This window comes from Staurois parvus, unplaced genomic scaffold (genome assembly GCF_062004578.1).
Source record: "Staurois parvus isolate SC_StPar_1 unplaced genomic scaffold, SC_StPar_1.0 ptg000137l, whole genome shotgun sequence".
Classification (NCBI taxonomy): Eukaryota; Metazoa; Chordata; class Amphibia; order Anura; family Ranidae; genus Staurois; species Staurois parvus.
In genome coordinates, this window is record NW_028317933.1 from 8,334,915 (window position 1) to 8,351,399 (window position 16,485).

The 16,485-nt window shown below is 43.0% G+C and overlaps 1 protein-coding gene across 3 annotated transcripts in view; it reads left to right on the forward strand.

Annotated features, from left to right (window-relative positions):
* Nucleotides 1-16,485, forward strand: part of ARHGAP40 (Rho GTPase activating protein 40) — a 69,300-nt gene that overhangs the window by 12,718 nt on the left and 40,097 nt on the right. The window contains exon 1 of one of the 3 annotated variants that reach the window (XM_089673307.1): nt 13,900-14,254. The exons of 1 other annotated variant lie outside the window; for it this stretch is intronic. In XM_089673307.1, the coding sequence (XP_089529433.1) occupies nt 14,118-14,254 (137 nt within the window). In that variant the 5' untranslated portion in view covers nt 13,900-14,117. Of the gene's footprint in view, nt 1-13,899; nt 14,255-14,817; nt 14,892-16,485 lie in introns of those variants that run through there. One more of the 3 variants, XM_089673309.1, reaches the window with a different exon arrangement.

Genomic DNA, 16,485 nt, shown 5'->3' on the forward strand with positions numbered 1-16,485 from the left:
CTGCAATAAATGCTTCTTGCCTTCCTTTAGGTCAGGGGTGTCAAACTGGCGGCCCTCCAGCTGTTGCGAAACTACAAGTCCCATCATGCCTCTGCCTTTGGGAGTCATGCTTGTAACTGTCAGTCTTGCAATGCCTCATGGGACTTTTAGTTTGACAACAGCTGGAGGGCTGCCAGTTTGACACTTATGCTTTTAGATTGTACACTGAAGCTTTTCAGAATGTACACAGAGCTACACATGTATAGCTCAGTGTATATTCTTGGCACGCCTTTGTGCTGGGATGAATTAACTCCTGTACGCATGCGTGAGAGTTGCACCATCCCAGGCTGACTAGCCAAGATGGCTGAAAAATGCCCATCTTGGAAGATGACCGGTTTAAGATATTGGTGCCGGTGAGGGAGCTTGCTGGAGGGGAGTATAGTGGATTTTAAATAAGAAATGGGTCTAAAGGTAATCTCCAACCAAATCCGTTATTGGACAGAAAATAAAACATAAATAGAGCAACTGTTGTAGCTGCCCCCTTTTTACTTTGGCTATTGCTGGAAATTACTTTTAGTTGGTAGAAATGACCACTTTTAAATGAGCAATGTGTTGAAATTGCTGGCTTTACAATGGCGGTTGATGGCATGATCCTCTCCTTACATTGATGGTTAGTATAAAAATACACACTTTACATTGGTAGTTGGCAGAAATGCTCCCTGTTACAGTAACAGTTGGTGGGATTTTCTCCCTTTCCATTGGTGGTTGGTGAAAAAGCCCCCCTCTTAGGCTGCTTTCACACTGGTTCACCTCAAAACGCTTGAAAAATGATTAGCGTTTTTGAAGCGGAACATCCTGGACATGTGACTTGTCGCTCAAATTGGGCAGATTTGCACATTTGAATTCACTAAAAAAACACTACTAAAATACTGCATGAGTTATTTTATCAAGTCCTGTAAAAGAAAAAAAATTGCCGGCAATTAAATAATTTTAAAAAACGGCATGGGGTCCCCCCTCCATCCATACTAAGCTCTTTTGGGTCTAGTATGGGTTTTGAGGGGAACCCCCACGTCAAAAAAAAAAAAATGGCGTGGGGTCCCCCCCAAAATCCATACCAGACACTTATCCGAGCAAGCAGCCCGGCAGGTCAGGAAAGGGGGGCCCCCACCCTGAACCATACCAGGCCACATTCCCTCAATATAGCAGAGGTGCTTTGGGGTGAAGGGCTTCCCCCCCCCCAAAGCACTTTGTCCCCATGGTGATGGGGACAAGGGCCTCTTCCCCACAACCTGGGCTGTGGTTGTGGGGGGTCTGCGGTTGGGAGGCTTATTGGAATGTGGAAGCCCCCTTTTTAGCAAGAGGGCCCCCAGATCCCACCCCACCTATGTGAATGAGTATGGGGTACATGGTAACGCTACCCATTCACAAAAAAAAAACTAGTGTGAAAAAGACAGACCTTTATTAAAAAGAAAATAAAAGCATGTCCCCTGAAGTAGATCCAACGTCAATCACGATGCCCGGCAACCGTAAAAAAGAAAAAAAAAAAACGAAGGCTCCGCTCCCGATGCTGGCTCCTGGCTGGCTGTCTGCTCCACTGGCTTGACAGTTCTTAAATATGTAAAGGGCAGGGCCATCACATATGAGAGCCTGCCCCCGTGTGACTTAATTGACCCAGCATGCACGGGTCGATGAGGTCGCATGGGGGTGGGGTCACGCTGGTGATGTCATGGGGGTGGGATCTGGGGGCCCCCTTGCTAAAGATTCCAGATTCCGATAAGCCCCCTGCCCGCAGACTCCCACAGCGCAGGGTTGTGGGGAAGAGGCCCTTGTCCCCATCAACATGGGGACAAGGTGCTTTGGGGGGAGCTCACTTGTCCGTTCCCCCCCAAAGCACCTTGTCCCTAGGTTGATGGGCTGACTGCTCCACTGGCTTGACAGTTCTTCAATATGTAAAGGGCGGGGCCATCACATATGGGAGCCTGCCCCCGTGTGACATAATTGACCTAGCATGCACGGGTCGATGAGGTCGCATGGTGGTGGGGTCACGCTGGTGATGTCATCGGGGCGGGATCTGGGAGCCCCCTTGCTAAAGATTCTGATAAGCCCCCTGCCCACAGACTCCCACAGTGCAGGGTTGGGGGGAAGAGGCCCTTGTCCCCATCAACATGCCATTTTTTTTCTTTGGCGAGGGGGTTCCCCTCAAAATTCATACCAGACCTGAAGGGCTTTGTTATGGATGGAGGGGGGGGAACCCAGGCCGGTTTTTTATTTTTTAGTTGCTGGCAATTCTTTCTTTTACATTTAGCTGTCAGTGGGGAACCCCGCTGACAGCTGAAACAGCCAGACCTTCCCACATGTGCGTTAAGCATTCTTGGAGTGTTTTTGAGGTGGTTACCATTCATTTCAATGGGAAGAGGCATTTTTGAGGCTTTTTTTTTTTTTTTTTTTTTTTAACTCCCCAAACATGCAGGGAAGCAGTTTTCTTGAGCTTTTCAGGTTTTTTTTTTTAAATGCAAAAAAACGCTTCAAAAACTCCTCAGTGTGAAAGCAGCCTTACAATGACAATTGGTACAAAAGCCCCCTTTTACATTAGCGGTTAGCAGAAATGCCTTCCTTTCCATTGGTGGATGACGGAAATGCTTTCTGTGCAATGGAGGACAGTGTAAATATCACTGTTTACGTGAGAGTTTGAAACTTTGGCGAACTACGTGGCCTGTGATGACAAGCTGACTGCCCCATCCCTGCCTCCAGGCCCCATAGCAGCCACACACACTGCTTACATGATAGTTCTATTGATGCCATTCTATGCTGAAAAACTATTTTAACTGGAGTTGTGCTTTAAATATATACATCTGTAGCAAATGGTAGGGAAGTTTCCCTGTCCCAGACAATACCACTTCCACTTGCCTTTGTCTTTGTATCTGTTGTGATCCTGTGAGGTCTGACAACAGAATGAGGAAATCCAGTAATTCAGATAAAACATTTAAAGTGTAGCGTCAGTTCCTCATTCTCCCCATATTAAAACAGCTGGGGAATTCTCGAACAATGCTAGTCTCGCCTGAAGTGCTTGGCTGTTAAATATAGGCCACCTTTATATCCAGTCATCTTGTATGTTTTCCAAGCCTCACAACACGATTCATCTTTTTATTTTCAAATCTTTTACTCTGATTGTTGAGCTCTTGCTGCAGTGAAAAAGTTAGTGTCTAGGTTCACACCTAATGTGTTTTCCGCTGCGTTTTGCATAAATGCAGAGCAGTCCATTTTAACATGATTTCCTATGGGACAGGTTCACATCTCCGCCTTTTCACCGATGCGGTTTTTGGAAAGGGTTGGGTACTTTTTTAAACGCAAAACCTTGCGTTTTTGGTTCTATAGACTTCAATGGAGACGCTGCAGAAAACCATGTAGTGCGTTTTTGATGTATTTCACGTTTTATTCTGCCCAGCAACAAGTTGAAGAAAAAAAAATGCATGTACAAAAACACAATGCACCACATAAAGCACTGCAGAAACGCATCAAATGCAAACTGCATAGGTGTGAACCTAGCCTTAAGAAGCATGTGTTCACCCAAATGATAAATGGAGCTTAGCATTTCACAAGCAAAATGTCATGCAATAAATGAAACCTATGGGCTATAGATGCTGTCTAACATACAGTGCTCTGAAAAAGTATTTGCCCCCTTCCTATTTTTTTTTTTTTCTGCCATATTTATCACCCTTAAATGATTCAGATCATCAAACAAATTTTAACATGACACAGATAACCCACGTAAATACAAAATGCAGTTTTTACACGATGATTTAATTTATTAAGGTAAAAAAGCTGTCCAAACCTGCCTGGCTCTGTGTGAAAAAAAAATAATTCATGAATGAATTGTGATTACCCAGATTTTTGGAATGCTAAACTTCCAAAAAATGTAAAAGTTTAATTTCACTTGCCACACCCAGGCTTCATTACTATCAGACCTGTTGAATCAAAAAATCACTTAAATAGAAGCTGTCTGACAAAGTGAAGATAAAAGATCCCAAAAAGCAAACCATCATGCCGCGTTATCAAGAAATTCAAGAACAGGTGAGAAACGAAGTAATGGACATGTATCAGTCTGGAAAGGCTTACAAAGCCATTTCTAAGGCTTTGGGACTCCAGCAAACCATGGCGAGAGCCATTATCCACAAATGGAGAAAAATTGGAACAGTAGAGAACCATCCCAAGAGTGGCTGGCCTACCAAAATTACTCCCAAGAGCACAACCTTGACTCATCTAGGAGGTCATAAAAGAACCCAGAACAACATCTAAAGAAATGCAGGCCACACTTGCCTCAGTTAAGGTTCGTGTTCATGATTTGACATTAAGAGACTGGACATGACATCCATGGAAGAGTTCTAAGACGAAAGCCACTTCTAACCAAAAGGAACACACAGGCTCCTCTTACACTTGCCAAAAAACATCTTAATTATCTCCAAGACTTTTTGGCAAATATTCTGTGGACTGATGAGACTAAAGTTTAACTTTTTGAAAGGTGTGCATCTCGTTACATCTGGCGTACAACTAACACAGCATTTTATAAAAAAGAACATCATACCAACAGTCAAATGTGGTGGTAGTGTGATGGTCTAGGGCTGCTTTGCAGTTTTCAGGACCTGGACTTGCCATAATTGATGAAACCATGAATTCTGTGCTCTACCATAAAATAGTGAAGGAGAACATCCGGCCATCATTTTATTGACCTCAAGCGCACTATGCAGCAGGACAAAGATCCAAAACACACCAGCAAGTCCCCCTCTGAATGGCTCAACCCCCCCCCCCCCCACCACCACCACCAAAATTAAGGTGTTGGAGTGGCCTAGACAAGGTCCGGACTTAAAGTGGTTCTAAAGCCTTAAGGATTTTCAGCTTAATGCATTCTATGTATTAAGGTGAAATACCTTCTGTGCTGCAGGACCCCCCCAGCACCCCCTTATACTTACCTGAGCCCGATCCAATCCAGCGATGTGCACTAAAGCAGCAACTCTCACCACTGTCTCCCTCCTCCCTGGTCAAATTGAGAGCAATGGCTCCCCCTGCTGTCAATCAAATGCTGTTCCAATCTACGGGGGGGGCGAGTAGCCTCTGTGTTGATGGATGCAGACATGGCGGCATTGGGGTGAGCCTGTGGAAAGCGGCTTTCCACAAGGGGCACCTGCCGAAGAGGAGGAGCCTGGAGCGCCGTCAGGGTGTGAGATGGGGAAACAGCTCTCATTGTTTAAACACTGTTTTTGTCTGGAAGTAAATTAATGTTTTGACTGACATTCTGTGGTTTAGCCACAAGATGTCACTGTTTTTCTAACACCGCCTCAGACTGCATAGATATTTGTATATTCATGAAGAGGTGGGGTTTTGCACTCAGAGTTGGAGAGAACAGGAAGGCGAGAGAGAAGCCATGTTCTGGAGAATGGTGAATGAGGGGGGCCGTGTGAGCTGAGAATCTGATGACATCCAGGTGTGAGAGCGTCCCTCCGTAACCAGAGCTGCAGCTAAGTGAAGCTGATGAGATTGCTGCCAGGAAGCTGAATTGCTGCCAGGAATGCTGATGAGAGTAGAGGAACTATGCAACATATATGGCGAGACCGCATGCTTGTTGGAGAGACATTTGTTCTGTTCAGAGTCACCAGTGGATACAAAGCAGACCCGGGTCGGTAAGATCGTGCACGCACCTCATTTCAGTGTTGGCGCCTAGAGACTGAGGCCAGGCCTATAGTTAGCTAGGGTCTCTGTTTGTGTCAGGCCACAAGTGTTGTTACTGATTATTGGAAGGACTCCACAACTTAAAGTTACATTTCACATTGGAGAGCTGATAAAATCCCACAAACTCAAGCCAGACTGGCGTTTTGCTCAGAAGGAATACTCAGGCACGTGCTACAGGACCAGTTATGGGAGGAGGAATACTGTAGAGTTGTGTAAGATTGTAAGCTGTTGTGCTGAACCTCAGGCTAGCCCATACTGTACACCCATACACTGATTCCTGCTCTTTTAGGGTAATAACAGGTAAGGTGTGGCAGATTAGTTGTGCCCGCCAGTAGGTAAATTCCTTCACTTTCTACCTTCATCCATCAGAAGGCGCCGTGCTGTGCAGCACAAGGGTCTCAGCCTTTGGGCTGGGTGTATGTAAATTTATTGTATGTTTCCAGCATTTATGGTTGTGTTTATTTGCCACATCTAAGTTAAAATTCTGTTGTGGCAAAAGCTGGTGTTGGGGTTGCTTTCCTCGTTTGTGACTTCACTGTATCCTGGGGAGCCCACCCCCGTACACGGCTTACAAGGGGACCCCAGAAGAGGAGGATCCAGGCTCCTCTGCAATAGTATTGGTAAGGTAAGTATACCATGTTTGTTATTTTAGTAAAAAAAAAAAGGTTTAAATTATAAGTTCACCTTTCGTTACATGTTACACCAATATTTAGGGTGTAACATGTTACGATCAGACCGCCCCCGCTCTCCCCCGATCTCCGCTTTGACAGCTAGCGGTGGATCATTTCCCTCTTGCAAGCTGTCAACTTTTTTAAAAAATGTGGTCGTGCAGGGCTCTGCTCACACGGCCACGTCACTTATTCACAGTCATCTGAGAGACAAGTCCTGACAGCCTTAGTGGCTGTCAGCTTGTACTCCCAATGAACTACCATGGAGCTGTGAAGCACCGTGGTAGTTCATTCATTCTTCCTGTCAGTATATCTGCTTGCTCTTACATCCCGTATGAGGAAGCAGATACACTGACTGATCTTCAGGAAATCTGCATGGTGCTTCAACAGCACCGTGGTAGTTCATTGAGGACTACAAGCTGACAGCAACTCTGCAAAGAAGAATGGGCCAAAATTCCTCCACAGCGATGTGAAAGACTCCCCGCCCGTTATCCCAAAAGCTTGATTGCAGTTGTTGCCGCCAAGGGTGGCACATCCAGTTATTCGGTTTAGGGGGTGATTACTTTTTCACAAATGGCCAGGCAGGTTTGGACAGCTTTTTCCCTTAATAAATGAAATCGTCATTTTCAAACCTACATTTTGTATTTACTCTGTTATCTTTTTGTGTAATATTAAAATTTGTTTAATGATCTGAATCATTTAAGTGTGACAAATATGCTAAAAAAATAAAATCTATCAGGAAGGGGCAAATACTTTTGCACAGCACTGTATATTACAATTGAAAAGTTATAACATATTTTACCTTAAAGTTTATGCAACCCAAAAATCTATTTTTTAAACTGTCAGCCTTTTGGTTGCCTATTTGATAAGACCCACTAGCCAGCCCAATGGCCAACTGAAGAAGTGCATTTTGTTGACTGACAACTCTACGGCTAATTGAGAGGCAGTGGCTCAGCACTGTCTGCTCACAATGGGAAATGTTATTGGCACAATCTCAAAATAAGAAAATGTAATAACTGATTCCCAAAAAACTGCATACAGGGAAATATTTTACATATTTTGAAAAATATATTTGGGCTTTACATACACTTTAATGTCTTATGCAGTTAGCCGAAAGGAGGCTGTGCAATGTGCAAGGTCCTACAGAACCCATGTTTAATCATCCCTGGGAGTCCTAGCTGCGGGGTACAGATACCCATAGAAAGCATTTACAGCATGCAGTTGTATGAAGGACTTGTGCAAGTATGCGCATGAACATACAGCTGCTCAGTGCACATGTGCAGGCTTATGTAAACACTGGCACTTGCCCGTATACAGCTGTAACCTGTAATTGCTTTCTGTGAATGGCTGTACACAGCAGCTGGGGCTCCTGGGGATGATTTTACGCAGGTTCTGCACACTCTTGCTCGCTGTAGAGCCTCTTTGTTAGTACGCTTGAGCCCCAATAGAAGTTCTGTATAATTCGCTGATCCAGGATTCCAAAGAGCACTTCTCAAGGTCCCTTTGGGGCCTGTTTGTAAAAAAAACATATTTTGGACAAATTAGACAAGTATTCATCCATCCTGGACTTCTCTCTCTGTTTCTTGTATCGCCAATCTACCTTATACTTCAGGACCAGTTTAATTTAATTGAGAGAAACTTCTAAACTACTTCTTCTGCAGTGGGTGTGTTGGAATATTTGCTCTGCATCATAGGCAGGGGTTATTTTACTGTGGACATTTGTTCCAGTAACAAATGTCCAAGAGAGGATTTCCCTCACTTCCTGTTAGGTCTGCTTGACAGGACGTAAAGGGAAAATCTCCCTAATGGTACTCTGCAAAAAAACCGAAAAAACAAATCTGAAATTATCCATCTATTTTTAATGAACACTTGGCTTTAGATATACTTTTGAAGTATGAAATTGCAAGGAAAAAATATGTATGCAACACAAAAATGTTTAGGTTTCAGTGATAACCCTCAATATAAAAAGTAAAACATGCCATAATTTGCATGATCTCTTTGGCCCATCCAATGGTGAAATGACACTGCTGTTATTGTTTGATGACAAATATCTAGTTACTTTCTAACCCTCAGTCTTATACAAAACCTGATTATTGGCAAAACGTTTCTGTTGCCTTTAGAGACACACCTTCATTCTTTTTCACGTTTATATCTGTTTGCGATATCAGTTACATAAGGATCTTTGGTGTCACTCTAGTGCCAGTTCTGTGTTGAAACTAATTACAGGTCTTACCCTGAGGTGCAGCTATATATAGGTCTGATTATTTACGTATGTCCATTGTTTGCCATTGCTAACCATGATAGTATACTGGGTATGTGGGTCGCAGTGTGAGGTATTCTTCAGCATGCTTGCTTAATGACCCATCCATATCTATGAATACTAATGCTGTGGTAGATTGCTACGTCATCTAAAATAAATATTTACCAGGTACCATAATGTCTTATTAAGTTACTAGTTTTATTGCTCACAAGGTATGGGCCCCACTTTCAGGGACAGAATTTTATATGCCACCTCATTCCTGTTACTTGGCATCGGCCATAAGGCAAGCCAATATGCAGAGGACTTTTCTTTCAAACTAATCTTGTGTTTATGATGTATATGTGATGTGCCAACTGACCATACCATAGTATTACTTTAGGCTGAAGGGCTTCCATTAATTCTGTCTTTGAGCTCTGCAGGCAGTTCCTTTTGACCTCCATGGCTTTTGCTCAGCTACAGTATGCTTTTTTCAGCTGTGAGGCCTTTTATAGAGAGGTGTGTGCCTTTCTAAATTATGTCCAATCAATTTAATTTACCACAGGTGGACTGCAATCAAGGTGTAGAAACATTTCGGCAACAATCAAGAGAAATGGGAGACACCTGAGCTAAATTTCAAATGTTGTTGCCAAGAGTCAGAATACTTGTGATATTTGAATTTTTCTTTTTACTAAATTCACAGATATATATATACACACACACACTCTGCATTCATAGAGTATTCAGACCCCCTTCACTTTTCAATCAGTACCCTATAATGACAAAGTGAAACAGGATTTTAGAAATGGCTGTGCAATTGTTAAAAAGAAAAACCTGAAATATCACATTGGCATAAGTATTCAGATCCTTTGCAACAACATTCAAAGTTTGGTTCAGGTATCTCCCATTTCTCTTGATCGTTGTTAAGCTCTGGTTCACATATTTGCGGTCGTGATTTGCATGGGCACAAGAGCCTATTTATTTGAATGGACTCCCGTGCCTACGGGACATGCAGGAAAGAAGTCCTTGCACTACTTTGGAAATCACACCCCGCATGGGAACCGAGGTTCCCAGTAAGATTACGATTTCCAGTGTGGGCGGCGTGCCATTAGAATTAATGGAACCCACCCGTGGGTCCCGCATTCCTGTGTTGGTGGTGCGGCTGTAGGCATTTGTCTGGGTCCCGCAGCGGCACTACCTGCACAGATGTGAACCGAGGGCAAGATGTTTCTACACCTTGATTTGAGTCCACCTGTGGTAAATTAAATTGATTTGGCATGATTTGGAAAGGCATACATCTCTTTATAAAATGCCTTACAGCTAACAAAGCACAGCTAACAATGCAAAGGAACTGCCTGCGGAGCTCAGAGGCAGGACTATTACAAGGCACAGATCTGGGGAAGGATACAAAAAAATTCTGCTGCACTGAAGGATTCCAAGAGCACAGTGGCCTCCCTAATTCTCAAATGGATAGATCTTTGGCAAACCCAGGACTCTTCCAAGAGTTGGTCACTTAGCCAAACTGAGAAATTGGGAGAGAAGGACCTTGGTAAAAGAGGTGACCAAGAATCTGATAGTCACTCTGACTGAGCTTCAGAGATCCTGTGTGGAGATAGGGCAAAGTTCCAGAGGGACAACCATCACTGCAGCCCTCCACCGATCTGGGCTTTTTTGGCAGCGTGGCTAGGCAGAAGCCTCTCCTCAGTGTAAAACATATGAAAGCCTGCTTAGAGTTTGCAAAAAATCACCAGAAGGACTCTCAGTGGGCTTTCATGTGTTTTGCACTGAGGAGAGGCTTCCATCTGTCCACTCTGCCATGAAGTCCAGATCGAAGGAGGGCTTTAGTGATGGTTGTCCTTCTGGAACTTTGTCCAGGCACTGGTTTGCTGCACCAGTTCACCCTCCTGGGCCTCACCTTTTGAAAACAAATTGAAGTGAATTGAACTAACTTGTGTAGTTTCTTAATAATTCACCCCTCCCCCCTTTATTTTATCCCTCCCTCTATTCACAAAAGCAAAAAATTGAAATTTAAAATTTTTTACCTTTTTTTTTATATCTCTTTCCGGTCTAGGCTGGACCCTGCTGCCTCCTGGAATAGTTACGTCACAGGTGTCCCAGGGGGCAGTGCGTTACCAAACCACAATTCTGCGGGGTGTGTGTGTAGGCGCAACAGATGTGTGTGCACAAACACTGCCGGGTGATATAGTGGCAATCTGCCAGAAGCCGTGCACACACACATATGTGACGTCAGTCTATGCCAGGTCCTATATACCATGGAAGATACCGGCGGCACATATGTGCACACGCTGGGGTTTTTAATATAGCCACTTGGAAGAAGGGTGGGGGGGGGGGGGGCTTTCATTTAGCAATTTAGTTCTGCTTTAACCCATATCCTAACCTTGAAACACTTAATGCAGAACTTGCACTTCGTGGTCCTGCTTTTCTAGTGTGGCCCCCTCCCTTTTGCTGAAATGTCAAAGATGAAAAAACATGTAAGGAAAAAAGTTAGATAAATCACTTTACTTTCCCTGGCTTCCATAGTATAGAAGTGACTTCATCTTGCTAACGAGATTCTGGAGAATGCTGAGGACTTCAGATTTGGCCAGAAGATGCAGCACAATGTTGGATCCTCTTCTCATGGGATTTGGTCTACTTACCACTATTCACCGGATCTTGGTTAAAGGAGGATGACATTGCCTTTGCCTATGCATCATGAAAAAGACAAGTATATTATCTAACTTCTTTCCCGCCACGGAAATTTTTTTTTACGCTTTCATGGAGTGAAGGGGGCCACAATAGAAAATCAAACCTTGCTATTTAGGTGCAGTGTGCGCTTTAATCCTAGAACAATACAAGCAAGTATATGTAATCTGTATGTTTTTAGCCAAAGTGGCCTCTTGGAACCCCTTTTGTCTTGTTGTACTTAACTTTTGTTGCAAAGTTATTTTACAATGGGATTAATGTTGGTTATTCCTTTTGGTTTACATTGTAGGCTTTTTTTTGACCTTTCTAAAAGATTCATACTTCATTATTCTGAGAGCTCTCAAGACTCCAATCACCCTAAAGTGTGTTTTCACAATAACACATTTTTCTTTTGTTAAGAAGACCTTTAGGCTTATTTACAACAGCAGTAAGCAAAGAATTGTAACATGGGGCTGGACAGATCTCTGATGTAAAGGACTTTTTGCAGCTCTTCTAGATAGGGTCTCCAGACTTTCTAATCAAAGGACCATTTGCCCCATCTTTGGTATTAGGGGGAGAAATGGTTGGTGTCAGTGAGAGGAATCATGCCCCATTGTTGGTGTCAGTGGAATGCATTATGCCCCATTGTTGGTATCAGTTGCAGGAATAATAGTTCAAGGGCCAGATAGAGGCAAGCAAAGGGCTGCAGTTTGGAGACCACTTCTAAAGATATTCGTAAAAACACATACTAAGGCTAGGTTCACGCCTATGCAGGTTGCATTTGACCCGTTTCTGCATTGCGTTTTTTTTTTTTTTGGCCATGTTTTCTTATTTTTCCTCTTGCTAGTCCGATTTAAAACATAAAAAACTCACTACATGCTTTTCTGCAGCGTTTCCATTGAAGTCTATAGAGCCAAAAACGCAACTTTTTGTGTCTTAAAAAAAAAAAAAAAAAAATTCCCTGACCGTTTCCAAAAAAACGCATCTGGTGAAAATGCGAAGATGTGAACATGTCCCATAGGAAATCCTGTTAAATGGATTGTACTGCGTTTCTGCAAAACGCTGCAGAAAACGCTTAGGTGTGAACTTACGGTTATGTAGAATTTAGGAGCCAGTCAGTACAACTTATGAGCCATTAGACATTGGAGAGACAGAAAGCAAGTCCTGTTTTTAATAGCCGTAGAAAAGGCTTTAAAAATATAGTTTTCAAACGCGTTTTTACCCCCTTCCCCCCAACTGCTCCTTATTGAGCTGTAAAAGCAGTTGCATGTAAAGTCATGCTAGAGACATGGATGTACACATTCTGCAGCTGTGATGCTTTGCAACACAACAAAAAAGATCCCCCCCCCCCCCCCATTACATTTGGTGGGTAGTATACTGCCTGCCATATGTGATGCATTCAACTTGATGGGACCACGTTGCAGCTGTGTGCAATGCCACCGATCTCTCTTCAGAGCGCTCATGCTAATGTAAACGAGCCCTAGACTGTGGACATACTTTTTATATGCTGTTAGTATACGACAGGTTTATGTTAATTTATATCGCTTTTACATAGTACATTACATTTTTTTTCTGGTCTGGCTGCATAGTTCGGTTAATAGGCAGTATGCTTCTCTATCAGGATAGTAACCAAGTTAACGAGTATCCAAACCAGGGGCGGACTGACCATTGGGGAACTCGGGCACTTCCCGAGGGCCTGGGGTCAGTAGGGGGCCCCATGAGATGTCCCTGGTACCTTTTTATAGGCTTTTTTGGGTGTGATTTGAGTGTGGGCAAAGGACACAGGGGGCCCCATGAGTTGTCAGTCCGTCCCTGATCCAAACACTTCTGTAATAAAAATGGTTTTTTAAAACACTCTTTCAACTTCTCTTTTTTAGTCTTGGGACAAAAATAATAAATTATGTTCTATGCATTCCCTGAACAAGGGTAGCAACACTTTCTTTGCCCCGCACACAGCGTTGTCACCAGGGGCGGACTGACAACTCATGGGGCCCCCGGGCAATAGGGGATCATGGGCCCCTGTGTCCTTGCCCAAACTCAAAAAAGCCTATGAAAAAGGTACCAGGGGCATCTCATGGGGCCCCCTACTGACCCCTGGCCCTTGAGTTTCCAAATGGTCAGTCCGCCCCTGGTTGTCACTCTGACGCATGCTGCTGCAGCAGCCACTGTTTCCTAACTGGGACCATGTTTCCAGCCTCAGGACCGCCCACCAGCTCTGTGATTGGCTTTAGAAATCATATACACCAACAGCTGTGATGCAGAGAGTAAGTGGAAAAACACTGAACCATGAGCAGCACAAGAGTTTTAAAAGGATATAAAAATAGAAAAAAAAAAAATTACACAGCTCTCAACACTTTGTGCTTAAAGTGACACTTTTTTTTCTACAAAAGGTTTAATTACAGTATACTTTAAGACATTTAATACCATTTGAAAGCATATTATGATTTAGGGGGGAAAAAAAATCCCTGCCCACTACATATGTTTCTTTCACATGGATTTAAAAAGGTTTTCCCTTCTGGAACCCCCGCCCTCTAGCATGTAGGCATGGCAAGCGCATTGCCCAAAATGGATAGGTTGCAGAACCAGTATGTCAGGTTTAGCTGTGGTCTAAGCAGAAACCAAGGAGAGAAAGGGACAAAACAGTTTACAATTGAAGATCTGTAGAACTCTTTGTTTAAGATGGGACTTTAGTAGACGGAAATACTGGAAAAATGCAATGGGGTAAAACTGGCAGCCTTGCTGGATGTTTGCAACGCTTTGGAGTGGATTCTGTATTGTCTACCTGCTCAGGATGTATCCTCTGACCTTAGCACCTGCACATTTTTCATATGAATTCTAATATTACCAGGATGCCATTGCCGTGTGTGAACTATACCGATCAAATGGAAGTTACCTTTATTCCTCTCACTAGGATACCCAGACCTCAAGTCTTACTTTCTAGGCACTTATTCCCTTTATCATGCAGGTAATCATCTAAATTGTTTCCTGTGATCACATGTTCTGCTTTCCAGTCCAGGCTAAAAATTATTTGTATTTGTTAACTAGGAGAATAGGACTGGCATGGTTTTTTGCTGTCAAAAACATGTTTCGGAAATTTAGTAAACCTAAATCGGAACTAACCAATCATGTTTTATTGATGGCAAGTGTTTGAGTGCTAAATCCTAGTTGCTTGTTATGGACAGTGTTCCCTTTTTTTTTTTTTTTTTTTTTTTTTTTTTTTTTTTCCCTTTGCTCCAATTTCATAAATCTTCTTCTGTGCCAGGGCAGATTGAATTTTGTAAAAAAAAAAAAAAAAAAGCTGTAGATGTTTGCTTTAGTTCTTTATGTGGAAGAGGGAAGTGGATCTGCTCTTTAAACTCATATCTGTGTATCAGTTACCATGCTCTGCAGCTTTCAAAACAACAAGAAATAGATGCAGGTAGTTGTTGGCGCCAGTCATGCTAAGAAATTTTTGAGTGACATTCTTTCGTGAAGATTAAAATCTGTGTAGGACAGGGAGGATTGGAACTGACAGCGGTAGGTGTTGGGTCAGCACACGGCGTGTGGTAATCAGCAATCGCTACCTGTGCATTTAGAGAAGACCGAGAAAAAGAGTAACAGCGGTAAGTGATCAACTTTCATTTGTTTAACTGTCAGTTTAGAGATGTGCACCATGTTTGCACCCATAATTGTGTATTAAAATGCCAATATGTAGACAAGCTTGCGTGCAATATAGATTATTATAGTGACCATGTGGAATGGTTGTGTCTTTCCTGGCCAACAGATGGCACAATATAGTATGTGCTCAGATATTGGATGACCAACAAGGTTGATGTAGTGGGATGAAGCCTGCATCTGTGCATGTTTACTGACTTCTAATTTCCTCTTCTGTTATTTCCCACACTTGCTAGGTTCCCATCTATGCAGGTTGCAGTTGATGCATTTTTAGGGCGCATTTTGCGGTGTGTTTTTCGTTTTGAAACTTGCATTTTTGATTAACTTGTTTTTTTGGGGGGTTTTTTGTCAATAGGAAAGTATGACAATTCTGGGTTAAGGTTAGTGGTAACCATTGGGGTTAGCAGTAATTAGGGTTAGTGCTGTAACCCTAACAATTGCTGCTAACCCTAATGATTACCACTAACCCAAAACTGTCATACTTTTCTATTGACAAAAAAACAAAAAACATCCAAAAACACAACCCTTGAAGTTTTGGTACAGTTCTATTGATTATACATTACACACAAAACACAGCTGCAGGAAAAAAAAAGTCTCTGACCATTTCCAAAAAACACACTGCTCAAATAGCACAGATGTTAGCTAGATCCATAAGAAATCATGTTAAATGAACTGTAGTGTGTTTTTGCAAACCAGAAAACGCTCTGAAAAATGCTCAGGTGTGAGTTTAGGGACAATGTGGAGGTTTAGCAAAGATCTCCCTTGGTCAGTTGTGGTCATACTGGTGCAAGACCAAAATGGTTAAAAATTGAGCCTCTAGAGCCCTGGTGCGTAACCTGCAGCGCAAGGACCACATGTGGCCCCTTGGTGTTTGAAGGGTGGCCCTTGGGCCTCGATAGTCAGTAGAGGAAGCATTGAGTTGTAAAAGGTCCCTTAATTTTAAGAAGCCAGTGGTCTCATGCAACATGTCCCCAGTCTCTGACGGTCTCCTATAGCATGACTTCAGTCTCCAACCATTCTAGTAGAATAATCCTTGACCATTTCCTCTAGTATGTCTTCAGTCTGTGAGAGTTTTCTGTAGCATTACATGAAATAAATTTTATATGCGGTCCTTTTTAGACAGGGGTTGTATTTGAAGTCCCCTTTCACTTGCAAGTTAACAGTGTTAGAGGGACAGGGAAGTAGGCTGTGAGTGCTAGAGAGATCCCAGCAGCGTACGTAACCAATGATTTTTCTACAGTTTTCAATGTCAACGTATTACCTGGTCATTTTCTAGATTGGACTGCCTGGCCTCCATGACCTCCTATTGTCCACCAATGTACTAAAACATGGTGCACACATTTTATTCAGGGGGAAGAAGCAAGTGCTGATAGTGAAAGGAAGACAACAACAAATGAGTGGTAGGACAAGGGAGCAAGTAAAGAAGGGTTGGGTGTCAGAGAATCCATTTGGTTCTCGGAGAATGCGGGACATCTATGCTGTGTGCGGAGGTGAGGAGAAGGGAAATGGAAGATGAGTACAGCCAAGATTTTCCTGGCAATC